Source organism: Chamaea fasciata, unplaced genomic scaffold (assembly GCF_029207755.1).
Source record: "Chamaea fasciata isolate MVZ Bird 193981 ecotype frontalis unplaced genomic scaffold, bChaFas1.0.hap1 SCAF_342, whole genome shotgun sequence".
In the NCBI taxonomy this organism is placed as follows: domain Eukaryota; kingdom Metazoa; phylum Chordata; class Aves; order Passeriformes; family Sylviidae; genus Chamaea; species Chamaea fasciata.
Genome location: NW_027094427.1, coordinates 30,777 through 45,000, shown reverse-complemented (window position 1 = coordinate 45,000; position 14,224 = coordinate 30,777). Strand labels below are relative to the sequence as shown.

At 56.9% G+C, this 14,224-nt stretch overlaps 1 protein-coding gene across 1 annotated transcript in view; it reads right to left on the bottom strand.

Annotated features, from left to right (window-relative positions):
- Positions 1-13,731, bottom strand: part of CERS1 (ceramide synthase 1) — a 21,832-nt gene extending 8,101 nt beyond the window's left edge. Inside the window, exons 1-2 of the mRNA XM_066208552.1 lie at positions 13,415-13,731; positions 2,350-2,509 (exon numbers count right to left, since the gene is read on the bottom strand). Coding sequence (XP_066064649.1) covers positions 2,350-2,509; positions 13,415-13,636 — 382 coding nt within the window. The 5' untranslated portion in view covers positions 13,637-13,731. The remainder of the gene's footprint in view (positions 1-2,349; positions 2,510-13,414) is intronic.
- Positions 13,732-14,224: the final 493 nt, after the last annotated feature.

Here is a 14,224-nt window from a genome sequence, read left to right as displayed (position 1 = left end):
TCACACCAGGACATTGGTCACACCGGGGACACTGATCACACCAGGACATTGGTCACACCAGCACAGGGACATTGGTCACAGCAGGACAGTGGTCACACCAGCACGGGGACATTGGTCACATGGGGACACCGGTCACACCAGCACAGGGACATTGGTCACAGCAGGACACCGGTCACACCAGCACAGGGACATTGGTCACACCAGGACATTGGTCACATGGGGACACTGGTCACACCAGGACATTGGTCACATGGGGACACCAGTCACACCAGCATAGGGACATTGGTCACACCAGGACACTGGTCACACCAGGACATTGGTCACATGGGGACACCAGTCACACCAGCACAGGGACATTGGTCACACCAGGACACCGGTCACACCAGCACAGGGACATTGGTCACATCAGGACACCGGTCACACCAGGACAGGGACATTGGTCACATCAGGACACTGGTCACACCAGGACAGGGACATTGGTCACACCAGGACACCGGTCACACCAGCACGGGGACATTGGTCACATGGGGACATCGGTCACACCAGCACAGGGACATTGGTCACATCAGGACACCGGTCACACCAGGACAGGGACATTGGTCACATCAGGACACTGGTCACACCAGGACAGGGACATTGGTCACATCAGGACACTGGTCACACCAGCACGGGGACATTGGTCACACCAGGACACTGGTCACACCAGGACAGGGACATTGGTCACATCAGGACACTGGTCACACCAGCATGGGGACATTGGTCACATGGGGACACCAGTCACACCAGCACGGGGACATTGGTCACACCAGGACACCGGTCACACCAGCACGGGGACATTGGTCACAGCAGGACATTGGTCACACCAGCACGGGGACATTGGTCACATGGGGACACCGGTCACACCAGCACGGGGACATTGGTCACACCAGGACACTGGTCACACCAGGACAGGGACACCAGTCACAGCAGGACATTGGTCACACCAGGACATTGGTCACATGGGGACACTGCTCACACCAGGACACTGCTCACACCAGCTCGGGGACACCAGTCACAGCAGCATTGGGGACCTGGAGGTGCCACCAGCGGGGCTCAGGGGTTGGCAGGTCCCTCCCAGCTGGCTCAGGGTGGGTGGGGATCCAGCTGGTCCCAAACTCTGCCCCTGGCACCAAAGCCACCAAAGCCACCAAAGCCACCAAAGCCACCAAAGCCACCCAAAGCCACCCAAGCCACCCAAAGCCACCCAAAGCCACCAAAGCCACCAAAGTCTGAGGTGATTTTTAGGCTCTGGTTTGGTGCAGGGGTTGGAACGAGATGATTTTTAAGCCCTGATTTGGGCAGGGGTTGGGACGAGATGATTTTTAAGCCCTGATTTGATGCAGGGGTTGGAACGAGATGATTTTTAAGCCCTGATTTGGGCAGGGGTTGGAACGAGATGATTTTTAAGCCCTGATTTGATGCAGGGGTTGGAACGAGATGATTTTTAAGCCCTGATTTGGGCAGGGGTTGGAATGAGGTGATTTTTAACCCTGATTTGATGCAGGGGTTGGAATGAGGTGATTTTTAAGCCCTGATTTGATGCAGGGGTTGGAACGAGATGATTTTTAAGCCCTGATTTGGGCAGGGGTTGGGACGAGATGATTTTTAAGACCTGATTTGATGCAGGGGTTGGAATGAGATGATTTTTAAGCCCTGATTTGGGCAGGGGTTGGAACGAGATGATTTTTAAGCCCTGATTTGATGCAGGGGTTGGAACGAGATGATTTTTAAGCCCTGATTTGGGCAGGGGTTGGAACGAGATGATTTTTAAGCCCTGATTTGGGCAGGGGTTGGAACGAGATGATTTTTAAGCCCTGATTTGGGCAGGGGTTGGAATGAGGTGATTTTTAACCCTGATTTGATGCAGGGGTTGGAATGAGGTGATTTTTAAGCCCTGATTTGATGCAGGGGTTGGAACGAGATGATTTTTAAGCCCTGATTTGGGCAGGGGTTGGAACGAGATGATTTTTAAGACCTGATTTGATGCAGGGGTTGGAATGAGATGATTTTTAAGCCCTGATTTGGGCAGGGGTTGGGACGAGATGATTTTTAAGCCCTGATTTGGGCAGGGGTTGGAATGAGGTGATTTTTAAACCCTGATTTGCTGCCCCTCCCCACGGCCATGAGCTGATCTCCGAGACCCTTCCCACCCCACCCCATTCATGAATTGTTTCCTGATTTGCCTCCCCGGCCCCTCCAGCAGCCACCGAGTGACAGAAATTCTCATTCGCCGCCTTGTGCCATTTCTGAGTTTTTGGTTTTTTTTTTTAAAAAATGAACTTTGAGGTTTTTTTCCCCCGCTTTCCTCACCATAGAAGACAGAGGGGGGGTCGTGGAAGAAGGGGTAGTCGGTGCAGAAGAGCAGGTAGGCGCCGTAGGACCACGACAAGGAGTAGAAAAGCAGCTTCCAGGCACTCTCGGGCATCTTGGCAGCATCTTTGGGCTGCAGGCGGCACCATTCCGCAAAGGGCTGCCAGGGGGAAAAAGGGAAGTTCGTCAGGGAGTGGGGGAAAAAAAAAAAGGGGAATTTTATCAGGGAGCATCCCCAGGGCGGGGAGGAGCAGAATTCCCAGAGCTCAGGCGGTGCCAGCCAGGCTCAGATCCTCGTTTTTCCAGCAGGAAATGAGGCTGGAGAGGCTGGGGAAAGGGAAATCAGGATCCTGGAGAGGCTGGGGAAGGGGAAATCAGGAGTTGGAGAGGGTGGAGAAGGGAAAATCAGGAACTGAAGAGGGTAGGGAAGGGAAAATCAGGAATTGGAGAGGCTGGAGAAGGGAAAATCAGGAACTGGAGAGGGTAGGGAAGGGGAAATCAGGATCCTGGAGAGGCTGGGGAAGGGAAATCAGGATTCCTGTGGAAGCGGAGCCCAGAGCATCCTCCCCCGTCCTGCTCCTCCCGGCTGCGGCAGCGCGGAGCCGAGAGCTCATAAAATAAAAACAAAACCCCCGGAGGAAGAAGCTGTAACAACATTATCCCGGGCAGATGGAGCCGGGAAAAAAAAAAACCTCTGGACGGGCAGGGAAGGGTTTGGCAGAGCCCAGGACACGCTGGCGCTGCCACCAAGCGCCACCAGGTGCCACCGGGGCCGGGCTGGGCCACCCTCCCCGAGTTCCCGGAGGATTTTCCAGCCCCAATCCCGCTGGGATTTTTTTTCCCCCACCCCGCGGAGAGGAGGAGAAACCTCCCCAAACGTGCCCGAAATCAGGGTGGGGAGGACGGGCAGCTCTGCTTGGGGCTCATCCCAACAAAATCCCTCGTCCCGGCTCCTGAGGGGGACAGGGAATGCCAGGGACGGCCTGGGAATCACAGGGAAACGACTCGGTTTTTTGGGAATAAACTGAGCCAGCACGACACAGCCTCAGTTTTTTGGGAATAAACTGAGCCAGCAAGGCACGGCCTTCATTTTTTGGGGAATAAACTCACCCAGCCCGGCACAAACTCAGTTTTTTGGGGGATAAACTGAGCCAGCACAAAACAGCCCCGGGTTTTTTGGGAATAAATGGATCCAGCAAGGCACAGCCTCAGGGGTTTTTTTTGGGAATTAACTGACCCAGCACAGCACAGCTCCAGGTTTTTCGGGATTAAATGAACCCAGCAAGGCACAGCCTCGGGTTTTTTTGGGAGCAAAGGGAGTTTTTCCTGCCCCTCGGTGGCAGCTGAGCCCTTGCAGATCCTGGAATTCCAGATCCCATTCCTCAGGGCAGTGACAACCCCAGAGCCCCCCCGGACCCCCCAGGACACGGCCCAGGGCAGGGCAGGGCACAGGGAAAAGTTTTGGGGGATCCCAAAGCCGCGTTTCCCCCCCCGGGAACCTCCCGAGGAGCTGGAGGTGAAAAACAAAACTCGCGCAGAGTAACTGGACCCTGCCCCGGGTCAGCACTTTCTGCTCCTAAATTAAGGTCCCAGCTGTCCCCAGGATGTGGCCGTCCCTGTTTTCTGGCCGGGTCCCCTTTTCCAGGGGCTCCCATCCCAAAAAGCTCCGCAGCTCCCAGCCCTGGAAGTGCCGAGGCCTTTTCCAAGGGCAGGAAAAAGAGGAGGAAGCTCGGAGGGGGAATGGAAAATGCAGAGACGGAGAAGTGCCGGGACAGGATTGTTGGGGCGTGCGCGGGGCAGGGACACGGGCACAGCTCAGGGGGACGGTGGGGATTTGGGATCACCCCACAGGGATCCTCCAGCTCCAGTCTTTCCTCTGTCCCAGGGCGGATTTGGGATCTGAGCTCAGCCTCAAACCCCTGCTCACCCCACAGAGTTTTGGGGTGGAGGGGACCACAGGGATTATCCAATTCCATCCCCTCCTCGGGGACACGGAGGGGACACAGTGGGGATACAGAGGGGACACAGGGGGGACACAGAGGGGACACAGAGGGGACACAGGGGGGACACAGGGGGGACACAGGGGGGACACAGAGGGGACACAGAGGGGACACAGGGGGGACACAGAGGGGACGCAGAGGGGACGCAGAGGGGACGCAGAGGGGACGCAGAGGGGACACAGGGGGGACAGAGAGGGGACACAGAGGGGACACAGAGGGGACACAGGGGGGACACAGGGGGGACGCAGAGGGGACGCAGAGGGGACGCAGAGGGGACACAGGGGGGACAGAGAGGGGACACAGAGGGGACACAGAGGGGACACAGGGGGGACACAGGGGGGACACAGTGGGGTCACAGAGGGGACACAGAGGGGACACAGAGGGGACACAGGGGGGACACAGAGGGGACACAGAGGGGACACAGGGGGGACGCAGAGGGGACGCAGAGGGGACACAGAGGGGACACAGAGGGGACACAGTGGGGTCACAGAGGGGACACAGAGGGGACACAGAGGGGACACAGGGGGGACAGAGAGGGGACGCAGAGGGGACACAGAGGGGACACAGAGGGGACACAGGGGGGACAGAGAGGGGACGCAGAGGGGACACAGGGGACACAGAGGGGACACAGGGGGGACACAGAGGGGACACAGAGGGGACACAGGGGGGACAGAGAGGGGACGCAGAGGGGACACAGGGGACACAGAGGGGACACAGGGGGGACACAGAGGGGACACAGAGGGGACACAGGGGGGACAGAGAGGGGACGCAGAGGGGACGCAGAGGGGCCACAGAGGGGACACAGAGGGGACACAGTGGGGTCACAGAGGGGACACAGAGGGGACACAGAGGGGACACAGAGGGGACGCAGAGGGGACACAGAGGGGACACAGGGGGGTCACAGAGGGGACACAGGGGGGACACAGAGGGGACACAGAGGGGACACAGAGGGGACGCAGAGGGGACACAGAGGGGACACAGAGGGGACGCAGAGGGGACACAGAGGGGACACAGGGGGGTCACAGTGGGGTCACAGAGGGGACACAGAGGGGACACAGAGGGGACACAGAGGGGACACAGAGGGGACACAGGGGGGACAGAGAGGGGACACAGGGGGGACACAGAGGGGACGCAGAGGGGACGCAGAGGGGACACAGAGGGGACACAGAGGGGACACAGTGGGGTCACAGAGGGGACACAGGGGAGACACAGGGGGGACACAGGGGGGACGCAGAGGGGACACAGGGGGGACACAGAGGGGACACAGAGGGGACACAGGGGGGACACAGGGGAGACACAGGGGGGACACAGGGGGGACGCAGAGGGGACACAGGGGGGACACAGAGGGGACACAGAGGGGACACAGGGGGGACACAGAGGGGACACAGAGGGGACACAGGGGGGACACAGGGGGGACACAGGGGGGACACGGGGGGGACACAGAGGGGACACAGGGGGGACACAGGGGGGACACGAGGATGTCCCCGGGCCGCCCCCCCCGCCCTGTGCCCTGGGGACGGGGGTGGGGGTGTCCTCCCATCACCCGGCTGCCGTTGCCATGGTGACGGCGCAGGATGCTGCTGCTGCTGTTGCCGCGGGCGACCGGAGCCGGGAGAGCCCAGGGCTGCGGGCGGTGACGTCACGGGGCTCTGCTAACAGGGCGACAGCCTCCCCTTCCTCCTCCGCCTCCTCCTCCTCCTCCAGCTCCAGGGATCCTAAATCCACAGCCAGGGATCCCTAATTCCACTCCCAGCTCCAGGGATCTTAAATCCACAGCCAGGGATCCCCAAATCCACTCCCAGCTCCAGGGATCCTAAATCCACAGCCAGGGATCCCTGAATCCACTCCCAGCTCCAGGGATCCTAAATCCACAGCCAGGGATCCCTAATTCCACTCCCAGCTCCAGGGATCTTAAATCCACAGCCAGGGATCCCAAAATCCACAGCCAGGGATCCCCAAATCCACTCGCAGCTCCAGGGATCCCAATATCCACAGCCAGGGATCCCCAAATCCACTCCCAGCTCCAGGGATCCTAAATCCACAGCCAGGGATCCCTGAATCCAGACCCAGCCCCAGAGCAGGACTCGGGAGCATCCAGAAATCCCTGAATCACCCTCAGCTCCAGGGATCCCCAAGTCCAGCTCCAGGGATCCCTAAATCTGCATCCAGGGATCCCCAGATCCACCCTCATCCCCAGAGATCCCTAAATCCACGACTGGGAATCCCTAAATCCAGCCTCAGCAGCTCCAGGGATCCCCTAATCAACTCCCAGCAGGACTCAGGATGAGGCGGGAGAGTCCCGAGGGGTTCCAGTCGGGGTTTGTTGGAGAGGAGTCGGATCCCCCGGATCCCCGGATCCCCCCGGATCCCCGGGATCCCCCCGGGCGCGGAGCGGTGGCGGGGCCGCCCACGGGGCCAGCGCGTTCCCGAGGGACACAAAGGAGCGGCTGGCACCGGGCGGCGCCGGGGTCGCCCCAGCTCTGTCCACTCGGGTGAGGGTTTGTTTGGGGAAGGAAAAGTTGAGAGATGCGGAGCTTTACAGGAAACACAAACACCCGGACACGGACACCTGGATATGAACACCCGGACACGGACACCTGGACACAGACACCTGGATATGAACACCTGGACACAAACACCCGGACAGAAACACCTGGACACAAACACCCGGACACGGACACCTGGATATGAACACCCGGACACGGACACCTGGACACAGACACCTGGATATGAACACCCGGACACAAACACCCGGACACAAACACCCGGACACAGACACCTGGATATGAACACCCGGACACAAACGCCTGGACACAAACACCTGGACACAAACAAACACCCGGACACAAACGCCTGGACACAAACACCTGGACACAAACATCTGGATACAAACACCTGGATACAAACACCCGGACACAGACACCGGGACACAAACACCTGGACACAAACACCCGGACACAAACACCTGGATACAAACACCCGGACACAAACACCCGGACACAGACACCCGGACACAAACACCCGGACACAAACACCTGGATACAAACACCCGGACACAAACGCCTGGACACAAACACCTGGATACAAACACCCGGACACAAACGCCTGGACACAAACACCTGGATATGAACACCTGGATATGAACACCTGGACACAAACACCTGGACACAAACACCCGGACACAGACACCTGGACACAAACGCCTGGACACAAACACCTGGATATGAACACCTGGATATGAACACCCGGACACAAACACCCGGACACAGACACCCGGACACAGACACCTGGACACAAACGCCCGGACACAAACACCCGGACACAAACACCTGGATATGAACACCCGGACACAAACACCCGGACACAGACACCTGGACACAAACACCTGGGCACAAACACCTGGATACAAACACCTGGATATGAACACCTGGACACAAACACCTGGATACAAACACCCGGACACAAACGCCTGGACACAAACACCTGGATATGAACACCCGGACACAAACACCCGGACACAGACACCTGGGCACAAACATCTGGATACAAACACCCGGACACAGACACCTGGATATGAACACCCGGACACAAACACCCGGACACAGACACCTGGATATGAACACCCGGACACAAACACCCAGACACAAACACCCGGACACAAACACCCAGACACAGACACCCGGACACAAACACCTGGACACAAACACCTGGACACAAATGCCCGGACACAAACAGCTGGATACGAACACCTGGACACAAACACCTGGACACAAACGCCTGGACACAAACACCTGGACACAAACAAACACCGGGACACAAACACCCGGACACAAACAGCTGGACAGAAACACCTGGACACAAACACCTGGACACAAACACCCGGACACAGACACCTGGACACAAACACCTGGACACAACCACCCGGACACAACCACTCGGACACAAACACCTGGTTCCAGTCCTGGCCAAAAAAGAGAGAACTTTTCCCTCTGCAGAGTAAAATTTGGGGGCCGAGGGGACACCTGAGCACCCCCAAAATCCTGCCTTTCCACCCAGGGGATTTTCCTCACTCCCAGCAATTCCAGCCCAGGTGTGCCCCTGGATTTTCCTCCCCGAGGGGAAGGACGGAGCTCCGGGGGTTTCTCCCAGGTGTTTTTTTTTCCTTCTCCCATTCTTTTTCCAGGCTCAGGTGCTCTCCAGGGCTCGGAATTAGCTCAGGTGTGCTCAGGTTGCTGCTTTTTTTAACCCGAGTTTTCCTGGGCTGGCTCCAAGGACACCCAAAGCAGCAGCCCGAGGGGGAAATCCAAGGATTTTGAGACTCGGTTTTACATTTCTTTAAATTTTTTTTTTTTTAAATTTAATTGAAACCCCCGGGGAGCTGCTGCGGGTGTTTGTGCCCTCAAAATTCAGCGGGACAAAGAGCAAAAACTCAGACCAGGCTTGGGAAAGGCCGGATCAATCCCACGGGGATTCTCTGAGGGTCTTTTCCCACCTTTTAATCCACATTTCCTGCCCCAACCGGGCTCCTCCTGCCCCGTGGGAAACGGATTCGTAGAGAATCCTTAAAGAATTCCGACAGGAGGCTCACAGGGTTTCTGCAAACTTCGAGATAAGAAACATTAACTCGGGATTCTGTGAGACAGGACGGACGTTGGGGGGAGAAAGAAATGGAACAAAAAAAACCCAAAAAACCCCGAAGTTTTGAAGGACGGCCTCGCAGGTGAGACCGGATCCTTCAGAGAAACAAAAACTCCGCGAAATGCATTGTAGGGAGGGCAAGTTCAGATCCTTTGGCTTTGAGGCGTTCGCAGCGTCGTGTGGCAAAAAGCTGACGGGCCGAGAAACGCTCAGAATGGATTTTAAAAAAAATTTAAAAAAAAAATGTTTTGGCTTCTGATTATGATGGCGTGAGTTATAAAACTGAGGTTGTTCCTTGCTGGGGAAGTTTATTCCCAAAAAACTGAGGTTGTTCCTTGCTGGGAAAGTTTATTCCCAAAAACCTGAGGTTGTTCCTTGCTGGGGAAGTTTATTCCCAAAAACCTGAGGCTGCGCTGGGTCAGTTTGTTCCCCACACCCGAAGTTTCCGGACCCACGCTGGGTCCCAGACCCAGACCCGGGATGTTTTTCCCGAGAAGCCACAGTTAATTCCCGTCCTTTCCCCGCAATTCCCGGCAGGAAACCCTTCCCAGCGCCGTTAGAATTCCACCCCCGGGGCCGGGGAAAGCTGATCCCGGCGGGCTCGGGCCGCATCTCATCAGGATCAGCCTCATGCAGATGGAGCCCCCGGAGCCCCCCTCGGCCTTCTGCGGTTACACCGCTGACCCATTTCCCCGGGAGCCGCACCTCGCACCTGCCAGGACCTGCCAGGACCTCTGAGGTGCTGCCAGGACCTGCCAGGACCCGCCAGGAGCTACCAGAACCTGCCAGGAGCTACCAGGACCTGCCAGGACCTCTGAGGTGCTGCCAGGACCTGCCAGGACCCGCCAGGAGCTACCAGAACCTGCCAGGAGCTACCAGGACCTGCCAGGACCTCTGAGGTGCTGCCAGGACCTGCCAGGACCCGCCAGGAGCTACCAGAACCTGCCAGGAGCTACCAGGACCTGCCAGGACCTCTGAGGTGCTGCCAGGACCTGCCAGGACCCGCCAGGAGCTACCAGAACCTGCCAGGAGCTACCAGGACCTGCCAGGACCTCTGAGGTGCTGCCAGGAGCTACCAGGACCTGCCATGAGCTTCCAGATGTTGCCAGGAACTACCAGGACCTGTCAGGATCTGCCAGGAGCTGCCAAAACTTGCCAGGACCTGCCAGCTGCTGCCATGAGCATCCAGATGTTGCCAGGAGCTACCAGGAGCTGCCAGGACCTGCCAGGGGTTGCCAGAAACTACCAGGACCTGCCAGGTGTGGCCAAGAGCTACCAGGAGCTGCCAGGACCTGCCAGGTGTTGCCAGAAACTACCAGGACCTGCCAGGTGTGGCCAAGAGCTGCCAGGAGCTGCCAGGACCTGCCAGGACCTGCCAGGTGTTGCCAGGAGCTGCCAGGACCTGCCAGGAGCTACCAGGACCTGCCAGGTGTGGCCAAGAGCTACCAGGAGCTGCCAGGAGCTGCCAGGACCTGCCAGGTGTTGCCAGGAGCTGCCAGGTGTTGCCAGGAGCTGCCAGGACCTGCCAGGTGTTGCCAGGACCTGCCAGGACCTGCCAGGTGTGGCCAGGAGCTACCAGGACCTGCCGGGAGCTGCCAGGACCTGCCAGGTGTTGCCAGGAGCTGCCAGGAGCTGCCAGGTGTGGCCAGGAGCTACCAGGACCTGCCGGGAGCTGCCAGGACCTGCCAGGTGTTGCCAGGAGCTGCCAGGACCTGCCAGGTGTTGCCAGGAGCTGCCTGGCATCATGGGCAGAGAGGCAATGAGGGAAATTCAGCCGGGCACAAATTTCCAGCTGATTTCTCACCCACCAGCAGCCCCCGAGAGCTCAGGCTGGACCTTGCCCAGGGTCAGGACGTCCCAAAAAATAAAATAAAATAAAATAAAATGTAAAATAAAATGTAAAATAAATTAAAATAAAATAAAATAAAATAAAATATAAAATAAAATAAAACAAGATAAGATAAGATAATTAAATATAAAATATGAAAATGAAATGAAATGAAATGAAGTAAAGTAAAATAAAATAAAGCAAAATAAAGTAAAAGAAATAAAATTAAATAAAATAAAATAAGATAAAATAATAAAATATAAAATATGAAAATGAAATGAAACGAAGTGAAATGAAATGAAGTAAAATAAAATAAAGCAAAATAAAGTAAAATAAATAAAATTAAATAAAATATAGAAATAAAAAAAATAAAAAAAATAAAAAATAAAATGAAATGAAATGAAATGAAATGAAATGAAATGAAATGAAATGAAATAAAATAAAATAAAAATTAAAATATAAAATAAAATAAAATAAAATAAAATAAAATAAAATAAAATAAAGTAAAATAAAAGAAACGCGGCCTTTCCGGCGGGGGGGCAGCAGTGGCTGGCACAGGAGCCAGGCAGGGAACGAGGGGCGAGGCCCGGCGCAGCCTCCTCAGGGCCTCGGTGGCACAGGGAGGTGACAAAGGGACCTCGGGGCTGTGCGCTGAGCCCCGCCCGGCCCCGGACCCTCCGCGGGCAGAGGAGGAAGAGGAGGCGCGGCAGAGCCAGGGAGCTCCGCTGTCCCGGCCACCGGGCAGGCAGAAATTCAAGGGTTAATTAATGTCCCCAAGGCGGGAGGTGACAGCAGCGATGGCGACGCGACATCCCCCGGCTCCGGGAGATCAGAGTTTATCCCCCACCGCCTCCCCCCCAAAAAAAAATATAGAACCCCGCAGGAATGTGTCCCCCCGTTCTTCCTCTGCCCCCGGGAAAAACGGGAAGGAGTGGGAGGGAAAAAAAATCCCTGACCTTGTGTGGGGATGGAAATAACGGGGAAAGGAGCGGGGGGGCTGAAATCCTTCGGGATTCGGCCCCGGGAAAGGCACGAAAACCTGGGAAAAACCGGGAGGAAAAAAAAAATCCCTGACCTTGTGTGGGGATGGAAATAACGGGGAAAGGAGCGGGGGGGCTGAAATCCTTCGGGATTCGGCCCCGGGAAAGGCACGAAAACCTGGGAAAAACCGGGAGGAAAAAAAAAAATCCCTGACCTTGTGTGGGGATGGAAATAAGGAGGAAATGGAGAGCGGAGAGGGGGGGGCTCTGGGGAGCTCAAATCCTGCAGGATACGGCACCGGGAAAGGCAGGGAACCGCAGAAAAAAACATGGAATAACCGGGAAGAAACCACCTCGTCCTGGCGGGGATGCGGGGATGGAAACGTGGAGGGGAAATAAGGAGGGAACGGAGCAGGGGGGGCTCTCCCCGTGCACCGGGATGCTCAATCCTGCAGGATACAGCCCCGGGAAAGGCACAAAAACCCCGGGAATAACCTGGGAATAACCGGGAAGAAACCACCTCGTCCTGGCGGGGATGCGGGGATGGAAACATGGAGGGGGAAATGGAGCGGGGGGGGGCTCTGCCGGCGCTCCGGGATGCTCAATCCTGCAGGATACGGCACCGGGAAAGGCAGGGAACCACAGGAAAAACATGGAATAACCGGGGAGGAACCACCTCGTCCTGGCGGGGATGGATGGGATGGGGCAGGGGGGAAATGGAGCAGGCGGGGAGGGGATGGGATGCTCCATCCTCAGGGATGCAGCGCCGGAGGAGCGGCGCGGAACGAGCCGGGAATAACCTGGAAGGGAAAAAACCGCTCAACCTTGCGGGGCTGCAGCGCTGGGAAAGGCGGCGGGGGAGGGCGGGGGGGGGTTTATGGCTCCCTCAGGGATGCTCAGGGATATAAATCCAGGAGGATGGGATGTAAATCCAGGAGGAAAGGATGTAAATCCAGGAGGAAAATCGGGGTGGCAAAAACCGGCATGTAAATCCAGGAGGAAAATCGGGGGGCAAAAACCGGGATGTAAATCCAGGAGGAAAACCGGGGGGGGGGCAAAAACCGGGATGTAAATCCAGGAGGAAAACCGGGGGGCAAAACATCTCCTCCCCCATCCCCAACCCCACAGCGGGGGCGGGCGCTGCTTTCCCCCTGTCCCCTTCCCCAATTCCATCCCTATTCCTTCACCAATTCCATCCCGATTCCTTCCCTGATTCCATCCCGATTCCTCCCCCGATTCCATCCCGATTCCTTCCCCGATTCCATCCCGATTCCTTCCCCAATTCCATCCCGATTCCTTCCCCAATTCCATCCCGATTCCTTCCCCAATTCCACCGCATTCTACCCCAATTCCATCCCAATTCCACCCCGATTCCTTCCCCAGTTCTATCCCGATTCCATCCTCAATTCTATCCCGATTCCTTCCCCAATCCCATCCCGATCCCACCTCGATCCCATCCCGACCCCATCCCGATCCCACCCCTATCCCACCCCGACCTCAGCCCCATCTCGCCCCTATCCCACCCCGACCCCATCCCGACCCCATCCCGATCCCACCCCGATCCCATCCCGATCCCATCCCCATCCCGTCCCGAGCCCGTCCCGGAGGCCGGCACTGACCCCGAAGAGGCGGCGGCAGCAGGCTCTGCGCAGCGCGGTCCAGGCCAGGGCGCAGAGCCCGCAGAGCAGCACCTCCGCCCAGCCCAGGTGCGCGTTCTGGGCCCAGGTGCGCCGGGCCAGCTCCCAGCCGCAGTCCCCGCAGCTGCGGGCGGCCCGGCTCAGGCTGCCGAAAGCCCGCTGGAGCAGCTCCCCGTAACCGGGCATGGCATCCCGAGGAGGCATCGCCGAGCTCGGCCGCGGCTCCGCCGGGGCCGCCCCGCGCAGGCTCCGGCTGGCGGAGCTTCTCTCCTCCCCGGTTTCTTTTCCCTTCCCCGATCGTTCACTCCGCCGGTCCCGGGGCTGGAGCCGCCCCCTGGCACGGCCCGGCCCCCGCGGGGGATCGGCCGGGGCTCCCCGGAGGGGGCAGCGCTTCCTCCACGAGAGGGAAAGGAAAATTTAAATTAAAAATAAAAATAAAATAAAAAATAAAATAAAATAAAAAATAAAATAAAATAAAAATTAAATGAAATATAAAATAAATTAAATTAAAATAAAATTAAAATAAAAATGAAATGAAATGAAATGAAATGAAATGAAATGAAATGAAATGAAATGAAATGGAATGGAATGGAATGAAATAATAAAACAAGGCGGTGGGGGAGGAGGTGCGGGAGAGGGGAAGGGAGAGGGAAAAAAAAATAATAAAAAAACACCCCAAAAATCCCCCGGGATTTCGGTCCCCGGGGGGGCGGAAATCGCTGTGCCCGCCCAAGGGGGGCTGGAAGTGCTCGGGCGGCAGTTTGGGGGGCTCGGGTGGCAGTTTTGGGGGAT